This window comes from Neomonachus schauinslandi, chromosome 3 (genome assembly GCF_002201575.2).
Source record: "Neomonachus schauinslandi chromosome 3, ASM220157v2, whole genome shotgun sequence".
Classification (NCBI taxonomy): domain Eukaryota; kingdom Metazoa; phylum Chordata; class Mammalia; order Carnivora; family Phocidae; genus Neomonachus; species Neomonachus schauinslandi.
In genome coordinates, this window is record NC_058405.1 from 131,562,720 (window position 1) to 131,583,979 (window position 21,260).

General features: G+C 38.2%; 2 protein-coding genes across 3 annotated transcripts; one reads left to right on the forward strand and one right to left on the reverse strand.

The window, feature by feature from the left end:
* Positions 1-1,857: 1,857 nt before the first annotated feature.
* Positions 1,858-14,133, forward strand: SSB (small RNA binding exonuclease protection factor La). The gene is made up of 12 exons (XM_021703308.2): positions 1,858-2,003; positions 3,684-3,758; positions 7,398-7,501; positions 7,755-7,929; positions 8,963-9,070; positions 9,154-9,254; positions 10,291-10,362; positions 10,684-10,726; positions 11,123-11,263; positions 11,634-11,820; positions 11,936-12,067; positions 12,994-14,133. Exons 2-12 carry the CDS (start codon positions 3,693-3,695, stop codon positions 13,083-13,085), a joined length of 1,221 nt encoding a protein of 406 aa, XP_021558983.1. The 5' UTR covers positions 1,858-2,003; positions 3,684-3,692; the 3' UTR covers positions 13,086-14,133.
* METTL5 (methyltransferase 5, N6-adenosine) lies at positions 13,092-20,823 on the reverse strand. Of its 2 annotated transcripts, XM_021703310.2 has the most exons (8): positions 20,605-20,823; positions 20,319-20,474; positions 18,295-18,409; positions 17,744-17,925; positions 16,532-16,614; positions 15,279-15,330; positions 13,589-13,638; positions 13,092-13,189 (listed from the first exon to the last, which is right to left on the reverse strand). In XM_021703310.2, exons 2-8 carry the CDS (start codon positions 20,425-20,427, stop codon positions 13,151-13,153), a joined length of 630 nt encoding a protein of 209 aa, XP_021558985.1. In that variant the 5' UTR covers positions 20,428-20,474; positions 20,605-20,823; the 3' UTR covers positions 13,092-13,150. The 2 variants fall into 2 exon arrangements, with proteins under 2 accessions (XP_021558985.1, XP_021558984.1); XM_021703309.2 differs by having other exon boundaries at positions 20,319-20,823.
* Positions 20,824-21,260: the final 437 nt, after the last annotated feature.

Below are 21,260 nucleotides of genomic sequence, written 5' to 3' on the forward strand. Positions count from 1 at the left end.
ATTTAGTTACCCATTCTTTCTTAGTGGAGACTTAGTTGATTTCCAATTCTTTGCATTTATATACCATTCAGCTATGAATATTCTTGCACATGCTTTATTGTGCACAAATGTGAAAATTTCCCTAGAATATATTTTTAGGAGTGGACTTTGGGGCCATCAGTTACACATATCATACACTTTAGCGGATATTATCAAGTTGCTCTCTAAAGTGATAATACTAAATTTATACCCAAAGAGATGATCTTTTAGTATGTTATCCTATAAAGTTAAGCTATGAGAGAGATGGATATCAGCCTGAGAGAAAGTCTTCTTGGTGCTTTATATGAAAAAATGAAGCTACCTGGTGTGCAGCCAGGAATCCATTTTCCCCAAGGGGTGGTGGCTGCATGGAGCTTGGCCTATGGAAGAGAGAGGGGAGGGGGAAGGCAGGGCAGAGAGGAGGGGGAAGGGAGGGGAGGGGAGGAGGAGGAGGGGAGGAGGAGGAGGGTGGGAGGGAACAGGGAGGGGAGGGGAGGGAGGAGTAAACCAGATGGGAACACTAACTAAATGTTCTGCAGTTAAGGGCAGTTTCTGGTAGTAGACTGTATGCATCCGCTGTTCTACCCAGACACTGTAGGGCACAAATGTGCACTTACATTTGTTTAGGTGCCACTGTCTCTAGGCAGGGTCTGGGTCTTCTTTTTATTCCCAGTGCTAAGCTCCATACCAGGACATTAGTAGGTATGTAATAAACAGTTTGCTGAAAGGATGAGTGGGAGTACTCTGACATACATTTGATGTGTTTTTTTAAATACCTATATTCTCACTGACTTGATCAAAAAGAAAATTAACTTTTTAAATTAAGTCTGGCAGAAAGTAGAGATTAGATAACCATTTGTTGAGTAAATAAAAGAGAACCTGATTAATTTGAATTTAAATTACCTGAGAATAACTATTAATTTTTTCTTATCGGATTGATGCAATGTCTGGATTGAATCTATAACTGCATTCCCCCCCTCCCCAATAAATACATTTGATCTATTCTGGAACTGCCAAAAAGCCCTGAGATTACTTAAAAGGCCATTTCACCAATATCACCTCAAAGTTTCAAGAAAACTGAGGGAAAAATAGATTACCTCACCACAAGAAAAAAATCCTCTAAGTGACTAAATTATCGTGCAAAAGTATACTAATAGAAAAGGGCCCTAGCAGAGGCAATAGATTTCTGCACTAGATGGCATTTTGATCTTCTAAAATCACATTTTTTGTTTTAAATTCACATCATCTGCTCCTCCTGCTTTATGCAGTTCCCAGCAAGGTACATGTTGTATCACGTTTAACGCTCACAAAAACTGTACGAAGAAGGTGGTAGTTATTACTGGCCCCATTTTATACATAAGGGATAGATAAGTTTAGTAACTTGCCTTACGTCATAGCCTGTAAACAGGTGAGCCGTTATTTGAACACAGGCAGATTCCAGATTCCCAGCTTTTAAACGCTCTACTCTATTGTTTTCTCAACTCTAAGATTCCTGAATCCCTGATTTTTAAAAAAATTTCACTTGCCATTTTTTTGAGAACTATCACAACACGATGTAGGTTACATATACATACGGATCATTAAAACAATTTTTTTGGAAAAGTATAATCTGAAAAAAAGCCAAATACTTCATACGCACGAAAAGCCTAAGTATTATTGGAGATACAAAAGCAGTCCAGAAACGCTTAACAATAAATACCTACCCTAACACTCTCCAAAGCCCTGCGGGGCACTGGAACCCCACCTCAGCCGCGTGGGGGCGGGACTCCGCGGGCCGTGGGAGTCCGCGGCCGGCGCGCAAGCTCCTAGCGCTGTGCCGTCTCCTGCCTTACCCGAAGCTCCGCCCACGCGGGCCGCGAGGGCTGCCGGGACGGCCCCCATCTTCCTCACGCGCGGTAGGGCAGCCGGCGGCGCTGGGAAGTCGGGACGTTATTGTGGCTGTTGGTGTTTGTGCGGCGTGGCTTTGTGGGACCGGGACCTTAAAGGTGAGCAACTCTCGGTGGCTGAAGAGAAGATGTACAAAAGCATCTGCTTTGAGTGGCGACGGCGCATTCCATTTCCTTGTTGCCTCACGCGGGTGCGTCCACTTCTCGCCGTCCGCATGTTCGGGCGAGCGCCGCGTGGGCCGCAGCCCGAGGCGGCGCGGGCCGGGGCGAGGTGCAGACCTGGTCCCTGATGCAGGAGCCGGGCTTTCCCCGCACGAGCCTGGCGCCCAAGCGAGCCAGTGGTTGCTTTGGGACTGGGCTCTGGCGGGTCCTTTGGACGGACGCTGCCCGCATCCCTTCTGCGTCTTTAAGACTTCCTACCTGCCTGCCTTCTGGTGTCGCGGGGGGCAGACGTCTCGGGCCACTGGTTAAGTTTCTGAGGCGGTTGGCGGTAGTTAATCGCCGGAGGCTCCCTTGAATCCTGTGGGACAAACTGGAGGTCGGGGATTGGGGGCCGCAGGTGTTCTCTGGCGTCACTCTGTAGGGTTTTTAGTGTTCCTTATTCACTCACGTCAAGGATTCTGTGCGAAGTGAAAAAGTGTAGGTAATGTTTCACTTCTGGTTGTACACTCTGGAAAAGTATCTCATGAGACGAAGTTCCAAAATTAGGTAGGCCAAAGAAGTCTTCTACGGACCAAACAGTTCTTTTATCTCACCCACCCTTTGCTTTGTAAGGGGCCCTAGATCATGGTAACAATTTAGGAACGTAGGTTGTGGTCGACAAACACTGCATAAGATTGAGTAAATTTTGTAGTGGGATGGCACCATACAAATCCATATTACAAGAGCTTCTGGTGTGCATCCAGATTATTGCATAGCAATTACAGTTTATAAAGCGATACTTCCAAGAAGTGTACCAAAGATCGTTCACTAGAGTCAACTAATGGCAGATACCTGATGAATTCTTATGAATATACTTTTGTAAATGTGGCTAACTGGGTTGTTTAATAGAGCACTGGAGGCAAGTGATTTGAAATCAGAAGACTTGGTTTGTGATCCCTAGCAAACCAATCTCACAACCTTACTTTTTCCTGCAATGCTAATGTCAGGGATGTGAAACAAGAAACTGGCTGTAAGGTTAACCAGTATATTGGTGAATTAGGAGACAAACCCTCAGCTTAACATTATTTTAGTGTCCCCAGATTTTTAAATTATTTTCATGTGTTCCTTAACATACCATCTAATCTAACCCTGATGGTTATATTTCATTTTTTCATCCTAAAGTTATGGTACTTAATCTTTGCTGATAACAAATTTTTGGTAAGTCAGTTACTAATTTTAAAAGAACTGCAACCCACACCAAACAAATAGGACTGAGATGCATAAAAATACACTGACAGATGGTGATCTGCTTAAAACTGGAAGTGGTAAGTAGTGGAGTTTTTTGCCAAAAGCTTTCTTGATCAGCTAAGTGAAGATAACTACTTGCTTTGTTACAGAGATGGAACAGTGATTTACTGAAAGGGTTGCAGATTATCTATAGCTTTTCAATTTTCCATTACTTATTCCAACATTTTCTTGTTGAAATTTGAGAATTGAGTAGAGAAATTGAACCTGTGAAATTAAAAATTCTTGATTTTTAAGAAAACAATGTGATACTGATAATTTTAAAACATTCTTCTAATCTTGAGTGTTATGTAAAAATAATAACTCTTTATGCCAATTTGGGAAAATTTACAGATAGCCACAATGGCTGAAAATGGTGATAATGAAAAAATGGCTGCTTTGGAGGCCAAAATCTGTCATCAAATTGAGGTATGGTTCTTATGACATTAAACTGCAAAAATGTGCGCTTAGAAAGGAAATGTAGAGCCTCAAAACAAATACAGAAGGAACATTTAATTTCACTATATTGACCCTTTAAACGTTTCGTGTAAAGTATTAGATATCTGGTTTGTCTTTGATTCTTGGAATTACATAAACTTAAAATAGTATACAGTTTTGTATTAGTGAGCCAATTTATGAAAGCCAAGACCTACAAACATTTCAAAAGGTAACACTATAGACTAGTGTTACCTTTTTGCTTTAGTTTCCTAGTCTATAAACTGAGGATAATAGTAATACTGTCCTCATAAGGTTGTTGGTGAAGATTACATTAGTTAATAAAATGTAAAACATTCAGAAGAGTTCCTGGCACATAAATAAGAGAACATAAAAATATTTTGTAAAGTACCTTCCCTTGTTAAATAACACTTTATCTATTTGAAGGTCCTAATAGGTTTTTCTGCCCAGTTAAGCAGACTGTTTTACAGTTGTCTTAGCATTTTTTTTTTTTTACCTTAGGTATTCTATTTAAATGGAAGCTTTACAGTGTCAATAATGGCTGCATGGGAAATTTTCGCTTAATGTTTTCTGTTCTTACTAAGGAACTTCAGATCATATTATTTAGTGGTTTTGGAAGTTATCAGAACTTTTTTTTAAAGTTGCACTTCTCCGCCATTTAAAATGTCCTGTGCTACAACTTTTTGTACTAATTTAATTATAATTGTGAAGAAAAATTACAAACTATTCATTTAATATTTAGAACAGTACAAAGCTGTATATAGACCAAGTTAATAGTGTCCCTTTCACAATCTGCCACCTCTCAAATTCTACCCTTCTGAAGTAATCAAAGTCAAGAGCTTGGTGAATACCCTTTCACACTTTGTGGTCAGTGCTCACACTAACATAATTTTTATTTCCTTCCCTTTCTCCCATCAAACATGGGATGCATTTTGGGAGAGTGAAGTTTTATGTCATCAGTAATTTACCCAATTCCCTATTTGATTTGTAGGGTATTTCTAATTTTTTAGCTGTAACAGTTCCATGATGAATATCTATCTTCTTTCTTTCCTTTTTCTTTCTTTCTTTCTTGCTACTTTCTTTCTTTCGTTTTAAAAATCAGCAAATCACTATTTTTATTGGCATGTTTTCCTACTTTGGCCTTAAGATTAGCTTAACACAGAAAAGTTTAATTCACCATCCAATTTTACATTAGCATTTTCCTCTTCACTTCTTTTTTTATTAGTTTCTTTTTTAAATATAAAGTCAGTTAATTAGCAAATAGTATATTAATAGTTTCAGAGGTAGAGTTCAGTGATTCATCAGTTGTATATAACACCCAGTGCTCATTACATCATGTGCCCTCCTTAATGTCCATCACCCAATTACTCCATCCCTCCAGCAACCCTCAGTTTGTGTCCTATGGTTAAGAGTCTTTTCTGGTTTGTCTCCCTCTCTGATTACATCTTGTTTTATTTTTCCCTCCCTCTATTTTCCTCTGTTTTGTTTCTTAAATTCCACGTAGAAGTGAGTCATGTAATAATGGTCTTTCTCTGATTAACTTACTTCGCTTAGCATAATACCCTCTAGTTCCATTCACATCGTTGCAAATGGAAAGATTTCTTTTTTTTTTTTTTTTTTGGTGGCCGAGTAGTATTCCATTGTATACAATATACTACATCTTCTTTATCCATTCATCCCTCAGTGGACATCTGGGCTCTTTCCATAGTTTGTGGACATTGCTGCTGTATACATTGGGGTGCAGGTGCCCCTTTGGATCACTACATTTGTATCCTTTGGGTAAATACCTGGTAGTGCAATTGCTGGGTCATAGGGTAGCTCTATTTTTAACTTCTTGGGGAACCTCCATACTGTTTTCCAGAGTGGCTATACCAGCTTGCATTCCCACCAGCAGTGTAAGAGGGCTCCCCTTTCTCCACACCCTCGCCAGCATCTGTTCTTTCCTGACTTGTTAATTTTAGCCATTCTGGTGTGAGGTGGTATCTCATTGTGGTTTTGATTTGTATTTCCCTGATGCCGAGTGATGTGGAGCATTTTTTCGTGTGTCTGTTGGCCATTTGTATGTCATCTTTGGAGAAATGTCTGTTCCTGTCTTCTGCCCATTTCTTGATTGGATTATTTGTTCTTTGGGTACTAAGTTTGGTAAATTCTTTATATAGATTTTGGATACTAGCCCTTTATCTGGTAAGACATTTGCAAATATCTTCTCCTATTCTCTCGGTTGTCTTTTGGTTTTGTTGACTGTTTCCTTTGCTGTGCAAAAGCTTTTTATCTTGACAAAGTCCGAATAGTTCATTTTTGCCTTTATTTCCCTTGCCTGTGGAGATGTAGACGGCAAGAAGTTGCTGCAGCTGAAGTCACAGAGGTTGCTGCCTGTCTTCTCTAGGATTTTGATGGATTCCTGTCTCACATTTAGGTCTTTCATCCATTTTGAGTCTGTTTTTGTGTATGGTGTAAGAAAATGGTCCATTTTCATTCTTCTGCATGTGGCTGTCCAATTCATGATGAATGTCTTTATATAAAAACCTTAGTAAACATGTTTACTGATTTAAGATAAAATCCCTTAGAAAAAGATGTACCGGCTCAAGGGTTATGCACATTTTTTTTTTTTTTTTTTTTTTATTAAAGATTTTTTATTTATTTGAGAGAGAGAATGAGAGACAGAGAGCACGAGAGGGAAGAGGGTCAGAGCGAGAAGCAGACCCCCCGCTGAGCAGGGAGCCTGATGTGGGACTCGATCCCGGGACTCCAGGATCATGACCTGAGCCAAAGGCAGTCGCTTAACCAACTGAGCCACCCAGGCGCCCCGGGTTATGCACATTTTTAAAAACCTTTGATACTTCCAGTTTACATGTCCTGCATGACCATTTCTCTGTGTTGAGGCCAATACTAGGTATTCTTGTTTTTAGAATTTTGGCCAGTTTGTTAGGTGAAAAATGCTATTTCATTGCTTTAAGTTGCATTTCTTTGATTAATAATGAAGTTCAACTTTTATATGTTTATATTACATTCTTATTTTTAGTAATTTTTTGATGTCCTTTACCCATTTTTCAATTAGGGCTTTCAGGGTTTTTTCTTCTCTCTTGATTTATAAGAATTATTAACAAACTTCTTTGTTATTTGTCTTTTATTTTTTTGTTACTTTTGGCATTCCAAGTAGCCACACCTGAGTCTTTTCATGTATAGTTTTTTTTGTTTTTGTCTTTTTTTGCTTTTGTAGTGAGAGAGTGCCTTTATGCTTAAATTAGATAAACGCTCAGATATTTTTTAATTTGTAAAAATTAGAGTGATTAGTCGATGTATTCCAGTTCTTTTTAACAGTCTGTTCTTTACACACTGATTTGAAACAAGAGGCCTCTCACATACTAAGTCCTTAACTATGTTTTAGTCTATTGACATATCTGCTAATTATGTTGTTTCAGTAATCAATTTTTAGTTTTATCTTTCTGCTAATTTGTATTATAAATGTTTCACTATCATGTATTTAGAAGAAAATGTTTATTGCATGTATTTTTGAAAGAACAGAACATGGTGATGTAATGGTAATTAAAAACTCCAGGAATAGAGTCATTATTGTACAGTGCTCTGAAATATAATGTTATTATCTTGCAGTATTATTTTGGTGACTTCAATTTGCCACGAGACAAATTTTTAAAGGAACAGATCAAACTGGATGAAGGCTGGGTACCTTTGGAGATAATGATAAAATTCAATAGGTAAAAACTTTATTATTATTTTATTTTATTTATTATTATTTTGTAAGTAGACTTCACACCCATTGTAGAGCCCAATACAGGGCTTGAACTCACAACCCTGACATCAAGACATGAGCTGAGATCGAGAATCAGATGCTTAACCAACTGAGCCATCCAGGCACCCCAGTAAAAACCTTTTTTAAATCATCTTTAGATTTTTCTGTAAACAAGTGCTACCACTAAGTTTTACAGTGCTTAAATATATATTCTTCAGGTTAAACCGTCTAACAACAGACTTTAATGTAATAGTGGAAGCATTGAGCAAATCAAAGGCTGAACTCATGGAAATAAGTGAAGATAAAACTAAAATCAGAAGATCTCCAAGCAAACCCCTCCCTGAAGTGACTGATGAATATAAGAATGATGTAAAAAACAGATCTGTTTATATTGTAAGTGGGCCTTTAACACATTTAATTATATCTTAAATATCTTAATTTAGAAAAAAAACATAGAGTGGATAAGAATAAGGACTCAGGAATCATAGCTTTACCACTTACTGTATGTTCTTGGGCAATGTTCTTTTTTTTTTTAAGATTTTATTTATTTATTTGACAGAGACACAGCGAGAGGGGGAATACAAGCAGGGGGAGTAGGAGAGGGAGAAACAGGCTTCTCGCAGAGCAGAGAGCCCGTTGTGGGGCTTGATCCCAGGACCCTGAGACCATGACCTGAGCCGAAGGCAGACGCCTAACGACTGAACCACTCAGGCGCCCCTTCTTGGGCAATGTTCTTAACCTGTCTAAGCCTTATCTTCATAAATGGGGATAATATTTTTTACTTTATAGAACTTTTGTGAGAATTAATGGAAAACCCATATAACATTGTACAAAATCTTGGGCATATTGTAAGCACCCAGTGCCTATCAACTTCTTATTTGTCAAAAGCTAAACTTGATAGTAATTTTTAGTATATGAATTTTTTAAGTAGATTTTTTTTATTCAGGAAAATTTAAGACATGCAAAGGTCGATTGACTATATAATGTACCATTATCCACCTTCAACAGTTAACACATGATTGATTTAGTTTTATCTCTGCCCCAAGTGAATTATTTTGAAGATTTTATTTATGTGAGAGAGAGTGATATTTGAGAGAATGAGGGAGAGAGAGGAGCAGGGGGAGGGGCAGAGGGAAAGATTCCCAGGACCCCAGGATCATGACCTGAGCTGAAGGTAGATGTCTTCCTGACTGAGCCACCCTGGCGCCCCCGACGTGGATTATTTTGAAGCAAATTCCAAATAAGTCACTTTTATTGGACTAGAGAACAGTGGCTCAGCTCTTAACCAGAGCTGTTAAACATTTAAGAAACAGAGATATAGATAGATGTGTATATCCTGCCTTGGTTTCAAGACAAAATGAATCAGAATTTCTGATAAATTGTTTATCTGAGAAGGCATTTGTATATTTCTTTCTACTCTTCACAGAAAGGCTTCCCAACTGATGCAACCCTTGATGACATAAAAGAATGGTTAGAAGATAAAGGTCAAGTACTAAATATTCAGATGAGAAGAACATTACACAAAGCATTTAAGGTATGGTTGTATGATGTTACAGACTTTTCCTAGTTGAAAAATATATGGGACATTTTTAAAAAGTTTTCTTCCCTTTTTAATAGGGATCAATATTTGCTGTGTTTGATAGTATTGAATCTGCTAAAAAGTTTGTTGACACCCCTGGCCAGAAGTATAAAGATACAGACCTGCTAATACTTTTCAAGTAAGTCTTTATGCTGATGTTTCTTTTGGCCACTTAGTTATATGGACTTGACACACTGGGATACAGAATATGGAATGGCATCCTCTAAGGACAGTATTTTTAGTATCCTTGGGTATTCTTTGATAAACACTTGAAATTTGCTTAGTGGAAACTACTAGTCCTTTGAGACCTTAAGGAAGTGTTTTTTAATACCTTTTCACGATTAACAGTTAATAAAGGTTAAGTTTTGGGAGTTTTTTTTTTGCATCTAATACATATAATCAAGCTAGACGGTGAAATTTGGCCTTTGTGTGGTTAGAGAATCAATCCCTGACCAATTTCCAGTCTGTTCTTATTTCTCATATTCTATATATACCTACATTTGTTTAGTACAAAGGATTATTTAATACAGATTTGGACCACATTCTTTAGTGTATGTGTATGTGTCCAAAATTAGAACAAACCAGAGCATTTTTATGATAAAGTTAGGCCATTGTCCCCTACTTTCACATTATGTAATCTTCGAAGTGCCATGTACTAAACCTGATGGACTTAGAGATGTACTGTGATGAATCGTGTAATTTTAACTCTCAAAAGTATTTTTTAACATGATTTTCATAATTGCTCTTATTCTTGGGTTTCAGAGATTATAGAATTTTCTCCTTTTGTGAAAGTAACACTATAGAAAATTCTATGAGAAGTTATTTACATAAGTCCTGGTTTACTTTTTTTCCCTATACATGAATGATAAAATCAATGAGATTTGTATGGACATCAGGTTTCTTTTTGTTTTGAAATTAGATAGTAGTGATGGTTGTACAATTCTGAATATACTGAAAACCACTGAGGTGTATGCTTTTAAAAGGTATATGTTTTATGAAATGTGAATTGTTTTTAGTAAAACTGTTATTAAATAACTTCCTTGGCATCTTTTGAATTTTTAGGTAATATGTTGATAGAAAGTGTAATATTCCTTCCTGTGCTTAAATCATTCAAAATAATTTGCTGTCTTATTTTTGTTCTCATGAACTCAGCCCCTGTATTTTGTGTTCTTTAGGGAAGATTACTTTGCAAAAAAAAATGAAGAAAGAAAGCAAAATAAAGTGGAAGCTAAATTACGAGCTAAACAGTAAGTACGTTGAGCCAGTCATTTTAATTCCTTAAAGCTTTAACAGGGATAGAGTTAGTGGTTCTGGGAAGTGGAGCTTGATGATGAGTTTTGAAATGAGTAGCAGTAGGCTTTTCTTTTGCTCCTGAAACATTAAGATCTTAAGCTGCCTTGATAATCTGGGGGCCACATTGTGTTGCACTCTAGCCATGAGCAATCAGAAAACCTAATGACTGGCTTTGGTTATTCAGCAATGTGTGATCATGATCAAAGTTAACTTTATCAGGATTTAATTATCTCGTACAGTAAATGGAAACATTCTAATTAACATTTCTTTTGTAGAGAGCAAGAAGAAAAACAAAAGTTAGCAGAAAATGCTGAAATGGTAAGTATATATCATTGGTAGCCAAAGCTATATTTCAAATTTATGAGAATAAAAAGTGAGGACTTTTTGAAGCAAATACGTGAGCAAGTCTATAGTTGTCATTGTATTAAAGTCATAGCCTAAATATTGCTTAAAATCATTACCTATCCAGAGAAATAACTTAGTAACTAGATTTATATAATTAATACATATAGCTAAATATTACTTGTTGAAGAAATTAAGTTAAAATCAGAAGCCATTGTAGAACAAGGGATGACACAGGAAAATGCACCAACTGTTAAACTACTTTAAAATAATATCTAGCTTTTTCCATGTATTAGGTATAGAGTGATTTAAGCCATTTCTGGTTTGTGGTTGCTTTTAAGAAACTTTTTATTGCTTTGTATGTTTTTATAGAAATCTTTGGAAGAAAAGATTGGCTGCTTGCTGAAATTTTCAGGAGACTTAGATGATCAGACCTGTAGAGAAGATTTGCACATCCTTTTCTCAAGTCACGGTGAAATAAAATGGATAGACTTTGTCAGAGGAGCAAAAGAGGTTTGGAAACATTCGTATGCTTTTTAGCAATTAGTTTAAAAATCCATAGAAACTTAACTTTTGGAAGACATTAGTAGAAACAAAACAATTTTTTTTATTAATGTGTTTATGAAATAGTTTTTACTTGGTTATTTACTTTCCATTTTGTTATTGCCATCACTGGATGTAAGTCTGATATTTTCTGAATTATGCAATGAATAACTGTTGGTATTAGTGACTGCAAGTTTTGTGGTAACTTCCTGAAGTTCAGTTATAATTCATTGAAATTGATAATGACAGAGAAGGTTTGCAGGGTAGGAAAAATTTTTGAGTGAAGGAATTCTAAAAAAAAACTTAAGGTTGTGGCTTTCATTGTCTGTCTTTGGTATAGGGGATAATTCTTTTTAAAGAAAAAGCTAAGGAAGCACTGGATAAAGCCAAAGATGCAAATAGTGGTAACCTACAATTAAGGAACAAAGAAGTGACGTGGGAAGTACTAGAAGGAGATGTGGAAAAGGAAGCACTGAAAAAAATCATAGAAGATCAACAAGAATCTCTAAACAAATGGAAATCAAAAGGTCATTAGTTCTATTTGTCTTTGACCATTGGTTATTTTAACTCATTTGCTTGTTCAGAGACAGTGACAAGAGATTTAAAACATTTCTTATGGATTTCTCAATTATGTTTCTATAGGTCGCAGATTTAAAGGAAAAGGAAAGGGAAATAAAGCTGCCCAGACTGGGTCTGCTAAAGGAAAAGTACAGTTTCAGGGCAAGAAAACTAAATTTGACAGTGATGATGAACATGATCAAAATGGTGCATCTGGTAAGTTTTTCTAAGTCCTTTGGTACTTTCATGAGAAATTATTTGTGGGAAAGAACAGCAGTGTGGTTTTTCACCTTCTGTATAAGTGACATTCTTGGACTATGATTTATACAAGTTATACAGCTTTACAAGTGGAAAACAAAGATGTTTGGAAGGTAAGCTTAGAGAGCAGATCTGTACTAAAAGGAAAGCCTTCTCATTGGTGTTGGGAAGTTGTTGCTTTTTAAATTTTTACTTATTTATTTTTTAAAGATTTTATTTACTTATTTGACAGCGAGCACAGCAGGGGGAGCAGCAGGCAGAAGGAGAGGGAGAAGCAGGCTTGCGGAGCAGGGAGACCGATTCAGGACCTGATCCCAGGACTCCGGGATCATGACCTGAGCTGAAGGCAGACACCTAACAACTGAGCCACCCAGGCGCCCCAGTTGTTGTTTTTTTATTTTATTTTTTTATTTTTATTTTTTTTAATTTTATTTATTTATTTGGAGAGAGAGACACAGCGAGAGAGGGAACACAAGCAGGGGGAGTGGGAGAACGAGAAGCAGGCTTCCCGCCGAGCAGGGAGCCTGATGCGGGGCTCGATCCCAGGAGCCTGGGATCATGACCTGAGCCGAAGGCAGACGCTTAACCGACTGAGCCACCCAGGCGCCCCAGTTGTTGCTTTTTTAAAAAAAGATTTTATTTGAAAGAGGAGAGCGAGCATGAGTGGGGGGATGGGCAGAGGCAGAGGGAGCAGCACACTCCCCACTAAGCAGGGAGCTTGGGATTGTGACCTGAGCCTAAGGCAGACACTTAACCCGACTGAGCCACTCAGGCGCCCCAGGAAGTTGTTGCTTTTTAAACAGAATTATTTTTGTTAATTATGCTCAATATTAAAAGAGTAATGCTTATCTAGTGAACTTAACAAAAATTCTGTTATTGTATAGGACCAGTAAAAAGAGCAAGAGAAGAAACAGACAAAGAAGAAGAACCTACACCAAAACAACAGAAAACAGAAAATGGTGCTGGAGACCAGTAGTTTAGTGAAAAAAATTTTTTATTCATCTTACTTAGGTTTTAAGCTGCTTTTGTCTTTAGAGGCTTTTAAAAAGAAAACCGAATTAGATCCACTTCAATATCAACCTGTAAGAAAGGAAATTTTTTTGTTAACTTGTCTTTTTTTGTTATCCAAATGAAGATTTTTTTAAATGTATAGTTCTGTTTTGTGTTATTTCAAATGATTCAAATATCAAAAGACTCTTTCACTAAATTGCCTTTGTAATATGAAAATGTATTAGTACAAACTAATAAAATATGTACTATATAAAAAGAGCAAAAACTTAGTTTTTTTATTTTTGTGCCTAAAGCATTTGAGAAAGAATATCTTACACCAGAATATCGGCTGTTATGCCATCGATAATTATTCTCCCTCCTAGGCTAGCTTTCTGTATTTACTCAGGCAACTTGATAACATTGGAAATAATTACTTACTGAAAAGTTCTTCAGTACTGAATGTAGGTAAGCCAGAATTAAGAGACTTACTGATTTCTTTTTATGAAATTTGTATGATGCTGGCAGGTCATATCGCAGCTCTATAAAACAAAAGCCATCTAAGAATAAAAATTCATTTGCTATCCCTGATATACATACATACATATGTAAATTAAAACAGAATTAAGGAAGTACTTAATCTTGGTAAGCAGAACACTTCAGACCTGTCACTTTAACTTATCCAAAGACTGACTTGATATATTCCCAATATTAGCCATGGCTGAGGTTGGCATTTCTGCTATTTTAGTCATTTATGCCAAAATTTGAGGTTATGGGGAAGAATCTGAAAGGATAACAATTGGATAGAAGATGATAGTACCTTTCTAATTTCCTAATAATCTATAGCTAGCAATCATAATAATCATGCTTATTTTTTAAAATTTCTTGTCTGGATTTTAATATTGGTAGTAAGTAGCTAATTATTTTCCTATTAAGCTCTCAAGTGAAATACATTTTTCTTACTCTAAGAAATTATATAGGTTCTCTAAGCTTACTCATCAGTTTTAGAGGGATGGCAATAGACTGCCTATCCTTCATATTCTGCAACATAAATTATAGGTTACTTATAGGTTACTCTCAAATTTCAATGTGTAATCAAATCACCTTCAAATAAATCTTTTTAAAATGTGTATTATAACTTAGTAAGTCTGGGTAGATCCTGAAATTCTGCAAGTCTCATCTCCCAAGGGATGTCAATACTGATGGTCTGAGGACCACATTTGGAGTAGCAAGGCACTGGCTTGGTATACTTGGAATTGTTCTAAGTTGATGTTATAATACCTTAAACTAGGTAAGGAATGACAATACTGGATAAATAGGACTGACACAGACTTTTCCACATTACTAACTATGAATAGGACTAGTTACATGGTTAACACCACAGTGCTAATCCTAGTCACTTTATTATCAAGTAAAGAACATTTCCCCCTTACTGTACTTACTTCAGCCTTCAGAATTATTTGGATTATCATTAGCTTCTAGTGATGTTTTTCCCATTTTGATGTTTGTGATGTTTGCTAATAAAAATGTATCAAACATTAACTTATAGTGTGGATGATTATATCCTATCCCCCACTAAAAGAAAAAAGCTTCATGTTGTCTGACTCCAGGGACAATTAGAAAATTGAAATGGAAAGGCAGGCAGGCATGATCTGGTGGTATTTTCCATGAATGGATTTCAAACAGGTCCGACCCACTCCCAAGCCCAAGCTCTACCATCACTATGATGCTATGTATTCTGTATTCTGTCTGAGCCTGGAGTGACCAAATAGTTGGGTGCTATTAGGAATTTTCAGCAAAATGCATAAATTGGGATAGTCTTAGGCAAACACTGATACCCTGTCTTCATTTCCAATCCATTCATTACCAGCCCCTCACATTTTGTCAAACTGAAAACTTTTTTTTTTTTAAGATTTTATTTATTAGCATACAAGATGGGGGGAGAGGGAGAGGGAGAAGCAGACTCCCCCTGAGCAGGGAGCCTGATATGGGGCTCGATCCCAGGACTCTGGGATCATGACCTGAGCCGAAGGTAGCCGCTTAACTGTGCCACCCAGGTGCCCCTGAAAACATGTTCTATGGCATCTTAGCACCTATAAAATTCTGGTTGGGCTAATGTATTATTGACCTTAAGTAATTAGGGTTTAGATGTATTTTGTGAGAAACTTAAAAATTGTCTTACCTGCAATAATATCTATCTTGATTTTCCATTCTGCAGCTTTCTTTTGAATATGCTAAAGATAACAACATGTTAATGTGAGCTGATTTTTTTTTTTAAGATTTTACTTATTTGACAGAGACACAGCGAGAGAAGGAACACAAGCAGGGGGAGTGGGAGAGGGAGAAGCAGTCTTCCTGCTCAGCAGGGAGCCCGATGTGGGGCTCAATCCTAGGACCCTGGGACCATGACCTGAGCCGAATTGAAGGCAGATGCTTAATAACTGAGCCACCCAGGCACCCCAATGTGAGCTGATTTTTAAAATAATTTTTTGAGACTTGCTTTTTGGCTAATACTTCATATTAAGTTTTTAAGCTTTTAAAATTTCATTAGAATTTAGACTCTTAAAAAATTTTCAACTGGATTGGTAGTATTTTGAAAGTAAGAAACCAGGCCATTTCAATTATAAGAGTACAGGTGAGGGGCGCCTGGGTGGCTCAGTTGGTTAAGCGACTGCCTTCGGCTCAGGTCATGAACCTGGACTCCCGGGATCGAGTCCCTCATCGGGCTCCCTGCTCGGCAGGGAGTCTGCTTCTCCCTCGGACCCTCCCCCCTCTCATGTGCTCTCTTTCTCATTCTCTCTCTCTCAAATAAATAAATAAAATCTTTAAAAAAAAAAAAAAGTACAGGTGAGTTATATATATAGGTGATGAAGCTGAAAAATACCAAGACCAAGATAACACAGGGAAGTGGTAGTTTGGATTTGAACCTCAGCAGTCTGGCTCTGCAGTCTGTGTCCTTAGTTACTATTTTACTGACAAAAAATATACCCAATTTTCTAGAATATATCTTCTACACCCCCATATGTTACATTGCTGGCAAGAATAATGGAAGACAGAGGTTCTGAACTCAGATCAGTTTATTTAGCTCCAGGCTCAGTGTTCTTAAAAATCAGGTCTTACTGCCTCCCTTATGCACACAAAGCCACAAAGGGACAATGGGACTACCAGGAGTTAGGCAAACTAGGATATATTGTAACCTTAGATATACCACACTTCTCTACTGAATTATAGTCTCTCCTGGTAACAGTTCCTGCCTGAGCAAATCTTTGACAAAAGAAGTTATATAGGCTGGAAGAAAACTAGTCACAAATGCTAGCTAGTTAGAGAGAAAATTGTTTCTAAGTGCCAGATGTTTAAAAAGTAATTAGTATTCACAGCAAATCCTTAAAACACTGTCATGAATTTTGAAGTAATATCGTGATGATTTGAACTTACATCTCTAGTGGAGGATTTGTGTAAAGAGTATACTGCTGTTCTTGCCATTTCCAAAGCAGTCTTCAGAAATGCCATATCTGTCCCTGTTAAGAGTAGAAAAAGCTCATATTTACTTAAATGTATATACCTGTTATCAAAACAATATTAAATGAATACCAGGTATTTAAAAACTTTTTCCCCAAATTCCAAAATAGACACTTCATGTTCTTCCTGCCAAAAGACAAGATACAAAAAAGTAAAACATAGGGGCGTCTGGGTGGCTCAATTAAGCGTCTGCCTTCGGCTCAGGTCATGATCCCAGAATCCTGGGATTGAGTCCTGCAACGAATCTGGCTCCCTGCTCAGCGGGGAACCTGCTTCGTCCTCTCCCTCTGCCCCCTCTCCCCCAGTTCATGCTCTATCTCAAATAAATAAATTAAAAAGAAAAGTAAAATATTTATCTTTTAAGGTTGATAGAATGAAACCAGAATTACACTATCTTCTTTAAATAAGGCAAAAGTAAAAATTTTAATGTTCCAAATTAACAACTCTCAAGGGAGAAGAGAACAGGTAGCGTAGTAATCAGAATCAGGCAGAGGCTGGAGGGAGAACTCTTTAAACTATTTATGTCTTCGGGGTGCTTGGGTGGCTTAGTTAAGTGTCTGCCTTGGGCTCAGGTCATGATCCCCAGGTCCTGGGATTGAGCCGGGGCCAGCTCCCCACTCAGCAGGGAGTCTGCTTCTCCCTCTGTCCCTCCCTTGACCGCCCCCCTCACAGCTTTCTCAAATAAATGAATAAAATCTTAAAAAAATAAACTGTTCATGTCTTTTCTTCTCACAGACTTTCTATCCTCCTTGCCTATAGCATACACAAGATAAATAGCCACAGTCAGTCACTAATGAACACATGTTGAAACCTTTGGTGTGTTAAGACATTAAAAAGAGGTTCTAAAGATATAAAATCCTTTACAGAATTATAAGGGTTAGGTAAATCATTTTTGAAAGTAAAGTATAAATAGTAAATTAACAGAAAGACTATTCACTTAGTACAAATAGGTGAAAACAGAGTGAAAAATTGAATTTCTAAACAAACTGAAATTGTAGTAATTACACAGGTAAGAGATTGTTTATTTAATGAACAGTGATAAAATCATTTAACCCAAACAATAAGAAAATGATTTTTAAAACTTGCTTTTCTACACATATATCAGTACACCTGAGTCTTTTTACTAACCTTTATTATTTTTGGTCCCAAAGGGAGGATTCATAATTACCGTATCAAATGACTTGGACATACTGTTAGATAATGAGCACACGTCACATTGAACCATGTCAACATTTGTTAACTCAAACTCTTCCACATTCCTATTAAATACTTCCAATGCATCTTCATCTATGTCAAATCCAACACACAACCTATAAATACAGAACACACATAAAGAATGACCACTTATAGTTCCCAAATCAAAACAATAACAAAATCAAAACCATATACCTTTTTAACCCAACTGGCAAAGTAAGAGTGAATGTTGCCTTTCAACAGCATGATTTCCCAACCTGGCAAGGGTTGGAAATTCAGGTGTGTATAAAAGGGAGGCATCTGATAGCTGCTGTTAATGTTTTGTTTTTTGTTTTACTGTTCTGCTCATTCAAAATGTACTCAGTATCAGATTCTTGCTCCCCTCATCTCATACTGTAGAGTCCCATAAATCTAATTCAATTAATCCTATTTACGTTTCTTATTCAGGCCACCCTATACCCAAACATTATATACAGGATACCTACCCTGCTCCTAACATTGCAGTTCCGATGCTAAGAACTCCACAACCACATCCTAGATCTGCAACCACTTTATTTTCAATGTCATCATATGTATTATGGATTGTATAGAGCATACATGCTAAAAAATAAAAAAACATATTAGGGAATAAGAGCAAGTTGATGACCAAAATCCAGTTCATGTAAATGACTAATGCAATTTCTTATCTTGCATTATTCCTCCCCCAAATGGTGTTCCAGATTATTAAAACAACAATAACAACAACAAAAACCATAAGGTATAATATTGTGGTATTAGTAAGAGGCCCCGCAAGGAACAATAACACACACCAGTGGTTCCCAAAAACTACTCTGGTGACAATGCCAAGAATGACAAAAATTTTGAAATAAAATGAGAAAAATAAGGTTCAAATGTCTTTTTCCTCAGCCTGTTCAAAATTCAAAATTGCCACACACACATATACATCAGTTCTTTCTTTGATGTTGAAATATTTTTCCAAGGATGGTAAGAGTAAATAGGTTTTAAAAATACCTTTCCTTGTCAAAATATAAACTTGGCAACCCTGTATCAGTCAGTCTCCCAAAATTGTTTTGAAATTTTACTGATCTGTGAAATCTGTAAGTCTGGGAACCACTAATATTGAACAAGCATTAACATTAAAAAGGCCCAGAACTTTTTGACAAGTTTGTCACCAGAACACAGGTACCCTAAGTACAAGCTAGAATGGGAGAAGTCCTATATCCACAATACAGCCTTTAGACAGATACACTCATGATCTACAGACACATATATTCATAATCTAATGAGAACTGAGGAGCACAGCAGAAACTGCTGAGATCAGAAAAGGTTCTTTCAAATACACAAAGGTCTGGGATATATACTAAAGGTTAAGCATGAATTAAACCACTGATCTCTCCCTGTGGATATGTGAACCAGCAAGAACTACTGGCCATCACTGAAGCCCTAGTACCCAGAGGTTTTATCAAAAACACAATTAGGGGCACCTGGCTGGCTCAGCTGGTGGAGCATGCGACTCTCAATCTCAGGTTTGTGAGTTCGGGCCCCACACTGGGTTTAGAGATTACTTAAAAATAAAATCTTAGAAAAAAAAACAACCCCACACAATTAGAGGGATATCTCAGTCTGACTGCTATCCCAATTACTGCTACCGGTGTTAATGACTTTGAAGCTGGTATCTCAAAGAATTAGCACATCCAAATGCACGTTACACCCTGGGTATGAGCAATGGATATTTTTAAAAAATTAGACTTCACTAAGAAACCCTATAGCCAGAATACACTAGAGAAGTCATCTAAATTGAGAAAACAGGTCTTAACCCAGACACAGTTTTGTGCCAATTTTTGGTTGGAATTATGATAATATGTTGGTGTTAAGTGCAGGTATATACTTTCATTGGCTGCTTAGAAACAGAACTATGTTGAAGCTGGGAGGGATTCCCAAATTAATTTTCCCAAGACTCCTCAATGACTTTGGCAATGTTTACTAAATACGGTTTTTCCTGTGTTGTCTCCTGTACTCCCAGTATCAATCTCTTGCATCAAGCAACACTGATGACTCTCAGATCACTAAAAACTGAAACGCATCCTCATCTTTATAGCACCTATTCTGGATTTGTTAAAACGTAGTCCTTTGGTTACCAACTCTAGTATTCATTCTAGGGCGAGTATAGCACAGGAATTCTTGCACTTGCAATTCGTTGCAATAGAAAATTGATCCTTACTTAGCAAATGTGTACTGAGCTCCTAACTAGTATCAGGAACTCTTCTAGACACGGAATTCTGTGAGCACGACCGACAAATTCTTTGCCCTTAAGGAGTTTATAGTGTAATGAGAGAAACAAACACATTAAAATGATGTCTTCAGTGTTAAGAGGTATGCAGAAAACCAAGCAGTCAAACAATAAAGTGGGGGGGGGAGGGGGGCTGTCTTTAGCTGCGGTGTTTTCATTATGGAGTAAGTAGATAGGACAAACCCGGGGAAGCAAAGACATGGTCACCAGCCGCCCTACCTGCAATGTGCGGCCTGGTTGGATACTGTTCTAGAAGTAACTTGGGCTTTTCGAATCCATCCACTTGTTGCAGGCGACTTTCTAGTTCCTTAAGCCTTAATTTCTTCATTTTTTTTTTTTTTAAGTGTGAGTTCGCCGGATTTAACGGCACTGGATCTGCAGAGAAACCCATTTAACCTGCATCTCCCCCCGTTGCCCCCCCCCCCCCCCAGTCCACCCCCACCCCACCCCTTTTCCAGCGCCACTGGCCGAGGCCGGGCTGGGGAGGCAGGAGCGAAGGGCACACCTAGCCCAGGCTCTTCCTGCTTTCCTTCCAGCTCCAGCAGCGGGCGGAGTCTTCCGCCAGCCTTCGACCCGCCTCCACGATATACTGTGCCGGTCTCGGGCTTCTCAGATACCCGCGGCGGCCCCGGCCTGGCCTGCAGCCGACCGAAGATTCTCCCAGCGGCGTCCGGGTACTTCAGGAGACTGCTGGCGCCGGGACCGGGACCGGGGCCGGAAGCGCTGCTACGCACGCGCGCTCGTGTCCGCTGCCCAGTAGCCCCGCGCGGAGCTGCAACCGCGGCCCCGCGCACAGGTTCCGCCGGCTACCCTGGAGCGTCGTCCACTCCTATCCCGGCCGGGTTCTCACGACCGGTAGTACCCTCCCTTCTCGAAGCTACGGAACCGCCTCCCACCGCTTGTCAGCGCCCAAACCCTGTAGCTTTCTTTGAGTACCTGCAGGCCCTCAAAGAATGGGGGAAGAAAGAAGGTGAAAGTGAGGGTAAAAGTCACGGTCACTTGGTGTTAATGCCTGGTGTGGCTCTTTCTGTCTCCGATCCCACGAGGCCCCTCTTAAAAAGTAACATTCGCCACTCACCTTTGCCTCCTTGGCCATTGGCACGCCCTACTTCATTTTACATTTGTTTTCCTCTTTTTAGGTCACCGGTGTCACTTAACACT

Coding starts and splice junctions, on each gene's coding strand:
- SSB (XM_021703308.2), top strand. CDS start 3,693: ATGGCTGAAAATGGTGATAATGAAAAAATGGCTGCTTTGGAGGCCAAA. Junction 7,930..8,962: donor AAAACAGATCTGTTTATATT/GTAAGTGGGCCT, acceptor TACTCTTCACAG/AAAGGCTTCCCAACTGATGC. Junction 11,821..11,935: donor AAACAAATGGAAATCAAAAG/GTCATTAGTTCT, acceptor ATGTTTCTATAG/GTCGCAGATTTAAAGGAAAA.
- METTL5 (XM_021703309.2), bottom strand. CDS start 20,490: ATGGGTTTCTCTGCAGATCCAGTGCCGTTAAATCCGGCGAACTCACAC. Junction 18,410..20,318: donor AACCAGGCCGCACATTGCAG/GTAGGGCGGCTG, acceptor TTTATTTTTTAG/CATGTATGCTCTATACAATC. Junction 16,615..17,743: donor TGGGACCAAAAATAATAAAG/GTTAGTAAAAAG, acceptor TACTCTTAACAG/GGACAGATATGGCATTTCTG.